General features: G+C 32.1%; 1 protein-coding gene across 1 annotated transcript in view; it reads left to right on the top strand.

Annotated features, from left to right (window-relative positions):
• Positions 1-15,426, top strand: part of LOC143047816 (nucleolar pre-ribosomal-associated protein 1-like) — a 57,944-nt gene that overhangs the window by 22,833 nt on the left and 19,685 nt on the right. Inside the window, exons 11-17 of the mRNA XM_076221097.1 lie at positions 4,251-4,347; positions 5,172-5,425; positions 6,415-6,516; positions 9,448-9,700; positions 10,188-10,269; positions 12,214-12,281; positions 12,703-12,854. Coding sequence (XP_076077212.1) covers positions 4,251-4,347; positions 5,172-5,425; positions 6,415-6,516; positions 9,448-9,700; positions 10,188-10,269; positions 12,214-12,281; positions 12,703-12,854 — 1,008 coding nt within the window. The remainder of the gene's footprint in view (positions 1-4,250; positions 4,348-5,171; positions 5,426-6,414; positions 6,517-9,447; positions 9,701-10,187; positions 10,270-12,213; positions 12,282-12,702; positions 12,855-15,426) is intronic.

The raw sequence follows: 15,426 nt of genomic DNA, 5'->3' as shown, positions 1-15,426 counted from the left end.
ATTTTGATTAAACTCTAAATGCTCAAAGAATAAGAAATATAATCTAAACTGAATGTACCTCCTTCTGAATAATTTATTGCAATATAAATATAAATCCCTTTTGACAAGAGAAATGTGCAAAGGTAATCACGTGTGGTGGCCATATTGGTTTGTTTACAAATATGTGAAGAAGCCTCTAGAACCATGACCTAAACATAAATAGTCTTCCAAAAACGTAAACTTTATGCAATACTCAGAGGCGGATTTAGGGGGGGGGGGCCCGGGCCCCCCCCTTTTTGGGAAAAAATTTGGTTGCTTATATAGGGAATCACTGAAGCGTGACTGGAGCGGGCCCCCTCTTAGGTCAGTCAGTGGGCCCCCACTTATGAAAATTTCTGGATCCGCCACTGATACTATTTTATCAATCATGATTATTTTCATAAATTTAAATTTGATTATTTAAAGAAATAAAATTATAACAATTACGATTTTAGATTAGAGATTCTACACAGACATGCTTTGATCTATTTATAGCCAAATTAGTTTACCTGTGTGAAAATGTAAATAATGGTCTAAATGGATATATTAATTTGTTTACTAAACAAGTAAATACAAACTATGGATGGAAGATAATAATTCACATAAATATTTCAGGACATTTGATTTATTAATTTGTTTACTAAACAAGTAAAGACAAACTATCACTTAAATATTTCAGGACATTTGATTTATTTTAATAAATATAGGATCTACTTCTTTGTTATATTAATCTGGTGATGATTCAAAATTTTATTTTTCAGTTATTAAGTATTTTGTGAAAAAGGGGGAGTGTTTTTTTACATGTCGCGCCGTATCTCAAAAACAATTTATGATTATTGCTTAACACTTTACACACTTCTTTGTTATATTAATCTAAAGATCTGTATACTTTTTGGTTTTGATTCAAAATTTTATTTTAGTGATATTTAGTTATTTTGAAGGAAAAAAAAGAGGGGAGGGGGGTTTTCATATGTCCCTCCGTATCTCAAAAACAATCAATGGAACTTAGCAGCCTGGATAAGTGAGGCTGCTTTTATGATAATTCAAATTACCTTTTATTCACCTTCTTCCACCTCAGAGCTATCAGCTCTTTGATTATTAATCATTTTGAAATATTTTATATGAATTCAACAGGATTTTTCTTAAAATCATAAAAATTAAAATTGGTTTTTGGAAAATTGACGCTTTCAGCGGCATGTTTCCAATACTAGTGAACTGAACTTCCATTACATTTCTCTGCCTACCACGCTTGGTTCGTATTTACTTTCCATTACATTTCTCCGTCTACCGCTCTTGGTTTCGTATTTACTATTTCATATACAAACTGGAATTTGCTTGTATATCATTTTTGTGTAGTAATCAACCGGGAACCAGCTTACATACCTCCGGTCCTTCGTATTACCAAAAAGATCGAAGTGTACCAACCAATGTTGTTAAGATACTCATAAATCTATTTTTATAACTTTATTGATTATGTTAAGTAAAACTAAAACATTGTTAAAACATTAAAGATATATAATTAATCGTGGAAAACTTGATAGTCTTTTCTTTTTACAAACAACTGCCTTTTTATAAGAAAATATAATGTGTCCGTGTTGGTCCCCTTTCTACTGGTTATAAGACAGATCGAAGTACCGGAAATCCGACTCAATCTTTGTTTACAAAGTTACAACAGTACAGTCTGTAACCGACTGTATCTGACATGTGAATAAATTGTCGATATCGATACTGGCTTAAATACAACAGTTTTATTGGCGGGGCGGGAGAACAGATTTGAAACTCTCTATGTTTGATGCGTGCACAACAGTGTCGTCTAGCTGATTCGGCGCGATCACTGTCTTATGGAATTCTAGTCAAATCGGCACTTGGTTAAATCGGCACCTGGTTAATTCGGCACCCGGTATAGTCAAATCGGCATCTAGTCAAATTGTCACCTGGTTAAATCGGCAAGTGATATAGTCAATTCGGCACCCATGTTAGATTTGTTTAATATATATTTTTAACAGTATTTTAAGCAAAAACAGTAGAAATAAGGAATGGGTTGTCTAGAAATTTTACAGTATTTACCCAAGAAGAGTTAGATAAGGAAGGGGTTGGCCAGAAATATTAACCTAATTTTATCATGTTTATTCACATTTTTAAGGGTTGAATCATTTATATATATTATTGATGTCTAATTGACTTTAAACTGGTGCCGGTTTGACTAGATGTCGATTTAACCAGGTGCCGATTTGACTTTTTCTATTGGTGCCGATTTGACTTGTACCCTATTATTAAGGCCCTAAAGTGAGTTTGAATATTGTACGGTGTTTTACTTGGTGCAGTGTCAATACACTCACAGTTAGAGTTATTCTTTACTTGCTTTTCCACAATAGTTGTTGCATGGTATTCTTTGAATTTCTCGGCAGATATGGTTCTCTTCGGACATGCTTTTAAGAGGAATTCGTCTGGTTCAAAAGCGTGAATCAGTCCCTCAACTGCTTTGTACATAAATACTAACTTTGGCTTCAACGCCTTGTTCGTCCTTGTCTGGAGATCTTTTTGTAGTTCCAGTTTGGCAAGCATTTTGGAGACTTATCCATCCTCTTTTGACTTGTAATCTCTGGTGATAAATTTTGCCGCTTGACATGTTTATTTTTGTTACCGAGTAGTGATTGCATACGATAGCTCCATATTAAATTATGAGATCAATTCCTAAAGGTCTAGTTCATTATCCAATCTGACACAAATTTCAATAACTAGAATGCCAACCAAGATGAAAATATTTGTTACCCTCTATAACAGCATAATTACTTGGAATTGTGTTTAATACCACGGTTCAATGGTATAAACTTAAATGGAGACAAAATTTAACATGAAAGATTGTGGATTAGTGTAAAATAAAAACTAGCTTACTATGATATATGGTTAAAGAATGAATATCAAATTATATGGGTCATGGGCAGAGTTGTTATAAAATATCAATATGGCAGAGAAGTGGTTTCAAGTTTCATACAAAGGGACCTGACTGACATGAAATAAAAAAAATCAAAGGAGTATCCCTATTTGTCTAATCTTCAATGTGAAATAAAACAAGGATAACAATATTGTGTAAATCTACAGAAATAGAAATTGCTTCAAGTAACAGAAATAACTACATTTGTGTATGTCACTAGTAACTTATTTAATGAGTATGTGGGTAATTAGTCCTATAACATTTGACCTCAGGAGCATTATTTACTATTTCTATTTACTGTTCTGATATGTTTTTTTTTAACTATCAATGTGTCACACTTTGCATTCAAAAATTAAAAAAAAATGAAAATATCAGTATAAAAACGTTAAAAATTGAATAAGAATGCGAAGTCATATGTTATAGGACTAGTGGGGTATAAGAGCTTATTACAACAGGCTCTTCATAATCATTTGGTTTGAATGGATACTAGTAGTCTGTATTCTTGATTAAGAAAAATGTAATTGCAAATCCGTACGCATCGAATGGAACCATCGCTCATATTAAAACCAGAAGAAGAAAAAAATACACATTACTTAGAATACTTTAGATCATTCCAGTAGTCTTTATTTAGTATGTACAAAAGAACAGCCAGTATTCATTGGATATTGTAGATCATATAAATAGTCTTGACCTATTTATTAGTACTGTACAAAAGAACAGCTAGTAATCATTGGATATTGTATATCATTCCAGTATTCTTGACCTATTTATCTGTACAAAAAAAAAAACAGACAGTAGTCATTGGAAACTGTAGATCATTCAGGTAGTCTTGACCTATTTATTTGTACAAAAAAAAACAGTCAGTAGTCATTGGATACTTTAGATCATTTAGGTAATCTTGACTCTTGACCTATTTATTTGTATTAAAAAAAACAGTCAGTTGTCATCTTCACTTCACACACTCATATACGAATATCAATTATATGCTTACGAGACATGTCAAGACTTGCATAAAAAATATCCCAATATTAGAGGCAGTGGCGTCATTTTTCCTCAGAGCTTTCAGCTCTTTGATTTGTCTTAAATGACAAAATTGCAATAATAAATGCATGCAATATTTCTGGATTTACAGTATTCAGTTTTCCTTCTAGCAGCATGCAGTATTTATATAAGACATTGTCCTTATATTTTACTCTCTGTAAATGTTTGGAATCACTGTTTTATACATGTATATATTGTAGAATGAAATATTACATAAAATAGTTTTGAATTTTAATTGTATTTTGATGATATTTAGGCTATACCAGATGTGCCATCATTGTTCCAGTGTTGGGATAAACTTGTTACACAGATGAAAGACAAAGAACCAAAGTTGGAAGAGGAGGCTTCATTAGGTTTGTGGTGAAATTTACAATTCAAAAAAGCTAACTTTTAGTTTCTTGTGTACAATTTGGAGTTTAGTATGGTGTTCATTATCACTGAACTAGTATATATTTGTTATGGGGCCAGCTGAAGGACGCCTCCGGGTGCCAGAATTTCTCATTGCATTGAACACCTGTTGGTGACCTTCTGCTGTTGTCTGCTCTATGGTCGGGTAGTTGTCCCTTTGACACATTCCCCATTTCCATTCTCAATTTTACATACGTTTGAGAAAAAAGAAATTATTCTATGGTCATGATGATTTCTATATTTTTACACACTTAAATTGTTTCAACTTACTCAGATATTTGAAGAATGCATTATTCTTTCATATAGGCTCCATAAAACACTATCTCATTTTATTTTGTTTCACAATCATGTAAACTAATATTTTTTTTAGCAAAAATGTAAATGTGATTAAAAAATTATGAGATTTATGCAGTTGTCTCCCATTGACCAGCAGAAATAACAAACATCAGACTTGCAATTTGATGTACGGAAGATGAGAAAAGATTAAAATTTATTTTAACATAACCTAGCCTCGAATTATTTATCATTTATTTAAATTTTAATTTTTGTTTTCCTGAGTAAAAAGCAGAAATTAGGGAAATTGATTGGAATGGAAGAAAATTATAACTGGATATGACATTTTGGAGACAAAGAAAACACCATTGATTTTATCCAGATAATAATGAAAGCAATGTTCAATGTCAAAAGGTCACATGTCAAGACCCTAACAACGAAAATAGAACTATTTATAAAACTAACAAGTCTGAAAGTATATAATATTTTTTTACAGAATTGCCAGCAATTTCTGAACCAAGTCATATGATCAGACTTGAACAAATTCTCTCCCTTTACCAAGAAGTTTTTCCATCCTGTCTGACAGACAATCCAGCAAATATTAGTAAAATAATGGAGGGAGTGAGATATTTGACAGAACAGCATGTTCAATCTGAAGACCAGAAAGATTTGGATGAGTATTTACCCCAGTTATATCTTCTCAAGTTGTTGTCTGGAGCTGATTCTAGGAAGTTACCATGGGTCAAGGAGGTGAGACAAATAGTTCATTATTGAGTCCATATATGAAAAAAGGGTCAAATATAGTTCATTGATCAATGTGGTTTTTGTTTTTGAATGAGGTTTAAAAAAACAACTTCCAATACTTGTCTATATCATGACAAAGTCTGTGTACTTCTCTAGTTCTAAGAAATAAGAAGAGAATACTTGCTTACAGTATTAATTAAGATTACAGTCTTGAACAGCTTTTCTCTAGTGTCATCATAAAATTCAACTCTTAACAGTCAACTAATCACAGTGTTTAAACAAATTAAAATACCTCATTGTGCTAGTCCTTTATTTCTTAAAAAAGTTTTTATGCCCCACCTACGATAGTAGAGGGGCATTATGTTTTCTGGTCTGTGCGTCCGTCCGTCCGTTCGTCCGTCTGTCTGTCCGTTCGTCCGTCTGTCCCGCTTCAGGTTAAAGTTTTTGGTCAAGGTAGTTTTTGTTGAAGTTGAAGTCCAATTGACTTCAAACTTGGTACACATGTTCCCTATGATATGATCTTTCTAATTTTAATGCCAAACTAGAGATTTCACCCGAATTTCACGGTCCACTTAACATAGAAAATGATAGTGCGAGTGGGGCATTCGTGTACTGAGGACACATTCTTGTTTTAAAATAACAGAATTTATAATCATAATATTTAATTTTGAGGGTTAATAAAATTAGGAATGGAAATGGGGATTTTGTCAAAGAGACAACAACCCGCCCAAAGAGCAGAAAACAGCTGAAGTCCACCAATGGGTCTCCAATATAGTGAAAAAATCCCACACCTGGAGGCGTGTTCAGCTGGCCCCTACACAAAAATGTATATTAGTTCTGTTTTATATTGAACCACAAAATCCAGGAACAGATTTGTATACATATGCAGAAATTTATTATTGAATATCAAGATTGCAGGAATACATTATTATTATATTGATATAGTTATTAGTTGCTGATTTAAAAAAAAAATTATGCCAATTTTATCTTTTCAGAGTCAAGAAGGTCATACTTTGATGTATCTATTATTGTCAATGGTGAAGAAAGTTAAAAATAAACCACAGCTTGTCAAGACAACACAGCATCTGATTTGTCAGGTATTTTTGTTTTAAGATATGTTTGCTAATTGATTGGTAATTTTGGTAATTAAAGATACTGTGCATTATTTTTTTTCTTGGGTACCAATTATTGCGGATTACAGTAAACTTGCATATTGCTGGATTTTTAATTTAATGGGTTTTGCAAAGTTTGTATATATTAATTTAAGAATTTAAATTCGTTGAAAATTTAAATTTATTGTTACCCTGTACCCTCAAAATCCATGAAAATTGGTATCGAATATTTATGAATCCACAGTATCAAGAAAATAATTTCAATCATTCCTTTACTTTCAACAGTGGTATAACAGCACATAAGAAAAATCTATAAACATCAATTAAAAAAGTCTTGACTTATCAGAAACAAATTTCACAGATACTTACAGCATACTATTTAGCTTTGCTAATTTATTGATAGTGCCAGACATTCTTTGCAAGCTATATATAGGTATGGGAAGTAAAATAGAATAGATCATCTGTCACATCTTTGCTACCAGGTATATGATCAAATATATTAATTGATCTTTAATTTTATTTGTTTCTCTTGAAATAGATAGGTACAAAATAGGTTGTGCTTTGTGGCAACCTGACGAGTCAACATTTTTATTACTGATTTTTTTCTACTTATTTTTTCAAAGCATTTTTAATTCATAAAGGTATATATTCCAAACACAAAATGAGCATCTATTTTATATTTAAGATACATTTAAGGAATGACTGTAATATTTTTTCTGTCTATGAAGATTGTGCACACTGAATAACGCGTGTAGCGAGTAATTTTAACAGTGTGCACCACATTTTTAGCTCACATGGCCCAAAGGGCCAAGTGAGCTTATGCCATCACTTGGCGTCCGTCGTCGTCTGTCGTCGTAAACTATTTCAAGAATCTTCTCCTCTGAAACTACTAGGCCAAATACTTCCAAACTTTAACTGAATGTTCCTTAGGGTATCTAGTTTATAAATTGTATCCGAAGTTTTGATCTATCAACAAACATGGTCGCCATTGCTAAAAATAGAACATAGGTGTCAAATGCAGTTTTTGGCTTATAACTCAAAAACCGAAGCATTTAGAGCAAATCTGACATGGGGTTAAATTGATTATCAGGTCAAGATCTATCTGCCCTGAAATTTTCAGATGAATCGGACAACCCGTTGTTGGGTTGCTGCCCCTGAATTGGAAATTTTGTTGGGTTGCTGCCCCTGAATTGGAAATTTTAAGGAAATTTTGCTGTTTTTGGTTATTATCATGAATATTATTATAGGTAGAGATAAACTGTAAACAGCAATAATGTTCAGCAAAGTTAGATTTACAAATAAGTCAACATGACAGAAATGGTCAGTTGACCCCTTTAGAAGTTATTGCCCTTTATAGTCAATTTTTAACCATTTTTCGTAAATCTTAGTAATCTTTTACAAAAATCTTCTCCTCTGAAACTACTGGGCCAAATTAATCCAAACTTGGCCGCAATCATCTTTTGGGTATCTAGTTTAAAAAATTTGTCCGGTGACCTGGCCATCCAAACAAGATGGCTGCCACGGCTAAAAGTAGAACATAGGGGTAAAATGTCAAAAACCAAAGCATTAAGATCAAATCTGACTGTGGTTGAATTGTTTATCAGGTCAAAATCTATCTGCCCTGAAATATTCAGATGGATCAGACGACACGTTGCTAGGTTGCTGCCCCTGAATTGGTAATTTTAAGGAAATTTTGCAGTTTTCTCATCACTTGGCGTCCGTCGTCGTCGTCTGTCGTCGTTAACAATTTTTCAAACATCTTCTCCTCTGAAACTACTGAATGGATTTGGATGAAACTTAGCATGATTGTTCCTTAGATTATCCTGCTCAAAGTTTGCGCTTCGATTTTTGATCCGTCAAAAAACATGGCCGCCGTTACTTAAAATAGAACATAGGGGTCAAATGCAGTTTTTGGCTTATATCTCAAAAACTAAAGCATTTAAAGCAAATCTGACATGGGTAAAAATGTTCATTAGGTCAAGATCTATCAGCCCTGAAATTTTCAGATGAATCAAACAACCCATTGTTGGTTTGCTGCCACTTAATTGGTAATTTTAAGGAAATTTTTCAGTTTTTGGTCATTATCTTGAATATTATTATAGATAAAGATAAACTGTAAACAGCAAAAATGATCAGCAAAGTAAGATCTACAAATAAGTTAAATATGACCAAAATTGTCAATTGACCCCTTAAGGGGTTATTGTCCTTTAATGACAATTTTTCACAATTTGTTCATCATATTTGCTAACTTTAAAAAATCTTCTCCTCTAAAACTACTCAACCAAATTCAACCAAACTTCATTTGAATGATCAGTAGGGTGTATAAAATAAAGTTTGTGTTTTATTTTCTAATTCGTCAAAAAACATGGCCGAAGGCATTGTTTACCAGGTGAGCGATTCAGGCTCTTGAGAGCCTCTTGTTTATGTTATTTCGAATAGACAGAAAAAATATTACAGTCATTTCTTATAATTTAATTCTAAATTCCATTTTAAACCGTAGAAAACCATGATAAAACGTTGATGACGTCACGGTCACATGACTAAATTATGTCTATGGGCTCATAACAAAATAACGTCAGCCAATCAGAAGACACGTTACATCCAAATTAAATTATATTGAAATAGATTAAGATATATTATTTATAGAGAGAAGAAGACCAATATATTCTGAATATTTGTAATATTCTTAGGAGTTTTGCACTGTTCTATATACATTAAATACAGGATTTTCTCGCTGTGTTGAAGACCCAATGGTGGCCTTCAGCTGTTGTCTGCTCTTTGGTCAGGTTGTTGTCTCTTTGACACATTCCCCTTTTCCATTCTCAATTTTATTTCCAAAATTTCTTGAATTATCTCATAGCAATGATCTGCATTTGCATATGAATAAATTAATCAATTGTATTATTGTCATTTCAGCTTCTTATCAGTACTGGCCTGTTTGATTTCAACAAAGACGAGCTTTCCCTGTGGATCAGACATTACACCAGACATGAATGTGAAACAGATGAGCTAACTAAGTTCCTGTCCAAAGTCATTACAACATACGTCAGTAACCCATACCCCTATAGTGACAAAGTCAATGATTATGTATCGGAGGGAATGAGTTTAGAATCCTCAGGGGCTGATGTTGATACACTTAGTATAGGGACCACTGATAGTAATATCGATGGTAGGTTGTATTTTCTCAGTATTATATGAGCTGCATTTGGATAGAAATCGACCTTATACAAATCAACATCCATAACCTGCTTTGGTTTTGATAAATAGTTTATAGATTGACAATTTTTGGATTTAATTGAGTTCAGTCATGATTCTTGAAAGATATCTGTCTATTAATCTATTTTCTTCAAACTTTTTCATGAACATCTGATTTTATGATTTTGAATATTTTTTTACCAGAGCCTAAAGAAAATTGATATAGTGTTGGAACATTAATCTCCTGATTCACATATAGGCACAAATCTACTAAACATTGTAGAAGAACCTGTCTTCACCTTCAAATTCATAAATATCTTCTTCCTCTCAAAGAAAATCAGCAGACACTCACAGCCTCTCAAGTTTCTCTTTTCCTCAGAGGCAAACACAAACAAAACAGACAACTACTTATTACTATGTTTCTCAATTTAAGACAACACATATTTTCTCTGTAATTCTAGCTCTGTTAGAGATGGAAGAAGAAGATATTAATGAACAGAATACAGACATAGAAGAAGATGATCCTGTACTGAATCACATCAGGTACGATATATTAAATATACATTCTGTATTTGCATATTATTGATTAGTGACTCATGTATACGTTCCTTGTCATATGTGGCACCTATAAAAACCAGTTGTTGGCATGACACGGGTTATGTTCTTCTCATATATGTTATGATGGTATGATACTAAACCCCTAACGTGAAGGAGTGTGCCTGATGTTCATATGATGAAATCATAATCTTTCAGTCAGTTTAATTGAAGTCTGGAGCTGGCATGTCAGTTAACTGCTAGTAGTCTGTTGTTATTTATGTATTATTGTCATTTTGTTTATTTTCTTTGGTTACATCTTCTGACATCAGACTCTGACTTCTCTTGAACTGAATTTTAATGTGCGTATTGTTATGCGTTTACTTTTCTACATTGGCTAGAGGTATAGAGGGAGGGTTGAGATCTCACAAACATGTTTAACCCCGCCGCATTTTTGCGCCTGTCCCAAGTCAGGAGCCTCTGACCTTTGTTAGTCTTGTATTATTTTAATTTTAGTTTCTTGTGCACAATTTGGAAATTAGTATGGCGTTCATTATCACTGAACTAGTATATATTTGTTTAGGGGTCAGCTGAAGGACGCCTCCGGGTGCGGGAATTTTTCGCTACATTGAAGACCTGTTGGTGACCTTCTGCTGTTGTTTTTTTCTATGGTCGGGTTGTTGTCTCTTTGGCACATTCCCCATTTCCATTCTCAAATTTATTATAAAAGAGCAACAATATAGCTGATGCTAGTTTTGTTGACTTTTCAACAGCTGTCAAGTTAAATAACATCAATAAAAGACAATATTTCTTTGATGTGCTGGTTATATCCTAGTTAGTGGCGGATTCAGAAATGTTAAGTTATATAAATAAAAGAAATCAATGTCTATCATGTCTATTAAATTGTTTTAAATTGGTCATAGAGGAAATGTTCATGATTATATTATTTGCTTTAGAATCTTATTATCTTGCATACATGTGAACCTCCCAAAGGGAGTACAATAATCTCGTTTTCAGGGGTCTCCTCCCGTCCTCCCGTTTAGGAGAAAAAAATCCAGTGTATGAAATATTTTATGAATGAAAATTTTCAGCCGCCATTTTTTATAATTTGTTAGGTAATACTACGGCTGTAACTGACACCTGTGTTAAATTTTACCTGTAAATCAAAGAGGATGTATAATTATATGGCTTCACTTGACAGTTTGGGTGTCAAACATAATGGAAATCAACGTTGTTTACCTCTAGAAATGTGTAATAAAAACTGTGTATTGGAAGATAATTGAAATCAATTTTGGTTACTTCCCTTTGATTTATCCTGTTTTTATGTATTTTTTTTTTAAATAAGGTAAATTGTAAGAGGATATATATTTTAAGCAAATAGTCATAAAAGGATGGTAATTAAATAATTTTAAATGTCCTGGGACAAATAAGATCATAAATGTAAAAATTATTTGAGGAATATAGACTTCTTTGCAAGGCTTAAATTGAAATTTATATAAAAAAATCTGACATTTTTGTAAAATTTGTCTATCATTTGATCACTTATTTGTGATTTTAACTTGCTTTAAAAGTTACCAATGATAAGGAGAAACTAGAAGGTCATACTTTGTTATTCATAGGCAGTCAACAACAATTATCTAAAAAAAAAACAACAACAAACAGACTCTTCTCAATTTTTTTTTTAATAATGTGATATCATTCAAATAGAAAAGCTACAATGATACTGTAAACATATTGTATTCTGATGGAAAGTTGAAGAAAAAAACACTCTGAAAGGCAATTTCTACATCAAACAGTTACATTTACGACACATGTCGATAAAAAACCTCCTGATCTGAGGACTAATCTCCTGACCAAAATTTCCCAATCTCCTGATCTGAGTTTCACAGTCTACCTGTAGTGATTTTGGAAAATCAGAATGTAAAAAATATGACATATATTTGATCATTTCAGGTTCCCATTCAGCCCCCTAATCATAGTTGCTTATGACCTGTTGGGTCAGAAAGATCACCAGTCACAAGGTAATAAAAAAAACTGGAATGAGAATGTCAATTACTTCTTTCCAAAACATTTCTTTATGTATGGAATATATTTAAACTCAATTATGATTTACTAGCCTTAAAATTGTTTCATAGTTCAAACTAAAAAAATAATATGCCCTTTTTAAGTTATTCACAGAACAATCTTGAAAAAAAACACCTTCTTCTGGTGGACATTTTATAAAGTGCACACAATGAGATTTTTGTTTTTTTACTCCCAAATATCTGAATGGCCATATCTATTATCCCCTTCAAATTGTCATTTAAGTCCCTTCTTTTTTCTTTAACACAGCTGTTATAATATAACAAGTTCTATGACAAAAAATTATAATTGAATTTCAGCTAATTGTTTTGATAAAATTCTGAAAGTGCATTGAAGATGAATTTCATTTTTTAATTACAGTCACAACAGATTATATCTCCAGCTTACTTGTTGACTTGTTGCACTGTCAGCTGAACCCATTACCACTGGTATCCCTTCTACAGTCTCATGAAGATGTCACTATTGATAAAACTGTCATGTTATATTTCAAGTCATTTATAGACCCAGGAAAGGTAAGGAAATAATATATAAGTCAGCTATACCTTGTGATGAGTTTTCAGATTCATCACTCAAAAACTTCCTGTTTACCAAACACTTACATCATTTTGAACATGACATTCAAGTTGAAAATTTTCTACACATTTTTTTCAGGAACTACATTTCAAGGATTTCTGTAATTTGGTTTCAGGGTTGATATAAGTCAGCTTTACTGTGTGATGTGTTTTCAGATTCATCACTTAACAACTGCCTATTTACAGTCAAGCATTTGAGAGGGGGTATCATCAGGTTTATGTTTTGGTCAAGATAGTTTTTGGCATCTAGTATTGTTTACCCAAATTGATTTGTGAATATTGATTATGATGCATATATTTTAATCAAATAGAAAATGTACTGTTAATTCAAAAATTATTGCATGCATTTATTATTGCGATTGTTGGAAAATGGACAAAAATGTGAGGGTAATTATTGCAATTTCAGGAAAAATCTGCAAACAGATATATGTATCAGATATCAGAATGCGAGTTCTTATTATTACGGTACTCACCCGTTGGCATTATTTGCATTGTTAAAAACGTCACTGAATTTACAGTTTTTTTAAACAAAATAAAGTGTTTGTCAAATAGAAAAAAAAATAATGTATTACACAAACTAGAAAAAATGAATTAATCTCTGCCTTTTTCCTCAATACATATAAATGTCTTTGGTTAATAAATTTTTGTTTTTACTTCCTTTAAAGTCACTCATTTTATGATTTTATTTATTTCCTCTTATTATAAATGAGGATGGTTGTCTCATTCATTTTATTACTCTTGTTTCCTTGTATCTGATCCTTTGCTCTCTTGAACTTGTTTATAAATCACAATATTAAGAATCACAGTCCGTTGCTGAAAGGAATCAAATTTGAAGTGCGTCTTTAATTTTCCCCCAGAAAATTTTATTACCATACTCATCATTTGGGTATTCAATGTATGTTTGTTTTTGAATAATTTCATATAATACCAAAGGTATCTCTTCTGGCAATAGTTTCTCATAGAATATGAGAAAGAGAACATTTTTACAGTTCCTTGAATGAATACTTTCCATACGTGCCATGTTAAATTCAAACATGCAATAATAAGATTCTAAAAAAGCCCTGGTAATGACACAGATTGTCTTTCGGCTGTTTTGTATAGCATTGATAATGTTGTCTGCAATGTCGTTGCCAGGGGTGAAATCTCTCTCATGTAGACACAGTTTTAGATCTCCATCTTTTTCCAGATTTTGAATGCAGTCATTTATAACAAAGTTTCGGTCATTGTCTGAATATGAAACAAACGCATCATAATGATATTCACCCAAATCTTTGTTAAAGTTCAACTTTGACGTAAATGTAAATTTTGCTCTGTAGTATATATATCGAAGTTTTTGTCTCTTTCTATAGACAATAACTGTAAGTAATACTCCTATACAGCTAATTATAGCAAATGACATGATACCGATTATAACCATGTTGAAAAATCTTGTGCAGTCTGCATGTAGATGATTAATCTTTTCTTCAAATGAATATGATACTACTTTGCTTCCGTTCACAGTAATGCACATATATTGAGAAAAATTGATCAAATGTTTTTGGTTTCGCAGCATCCATTTCAAGAATCGTAGTCTATTACAAGTACATTGAATAAGGTTGTTACTGAGGTCAATTTTCGTATTACTACTTTTCATCAGAGCTTTTTCTATATTCAACATTGATAAGTCATCCAAAAATGCTATTGAATTGTTCGTAAGATTCAAAATATTTAATTGTTTTATAGGAGAAAGATCAAAATGGACATCAGTCAAAAAATTAAAACTGAGATCAATAAACTTCAAATTTGGTTGTTGGATGAATATTGCTGAACTAAGTTTATAAATAGAATTGCTAGATAAACTTATATATTCAAGTACACTGTCCTGTGTAAGCATATAGCTATTCTCTGCGAGGTAATTTCCAAGCTGATTTTTTCTTAAGTTGAGATATTTAACGTATGTTAAGTTTAGAGATATCTGACCGAAAGAATTCCCGCTGAAATCAAGTTTCTTGAGACTAGTTGGCACTTGTACCCTTTCTGCTGTAAGAAAAACTATACCAGAGTTGTTTGCAAGTGTCAGTTCACGAATTGGTGGCTTGTGCAATATTAGTGCATTGTTGATTTCTTTATAAGTGAAAGTAGTATTCCTTTTCAAGATATTAATTAGTACCAAAATTTCAATAGGTGATTGTGATACTGCTAAAATCAAATTGATCAGCTCAGTTTCTGAATACAAATGCAAGTTATACCTAGAACTCATACTCAAATGAAAAATTCTCAATTGCTTTAGTTTAGAAAAAGCATAAGGAGACTGTAGAACAAATCTATAACACACATGGAAATATAAATTTGTTAAGTGTTGTGTATATTTGAATGTGTTATTTTTTATAAAAAGATCACATTGTTCAGAGCTTAGTGAATACAAATTATGAAGAGAAGAATATCCTTTCCCTAGAACTAATATTGGTTTTTTTCGAACTTTTTCATCGTCCATATCTAGTTCTAATTTTTCCAACATTTTTAAATCTGAAAT

The sequence above is a fragment of the Mytilus galloprovincialis genome, chromosome 10, assembly GCF_965363235.1.
Source record: "Mytilus galloprovincialis chromosome 10, xbMytGall1.hap1.1, whole genome shotgun sequence".
Taxonomy (NCBI): Eukaryota; Metazoa; Mollusca; class Bivalvia; order Mytilida; family Mytilidae; genus Mytilus; species Mytilus galloprovincialis.
Note: the sequence above shows the minus strand (reverse complement) of the source record. Positions and strands in the feature narration are given on the sequence as shown.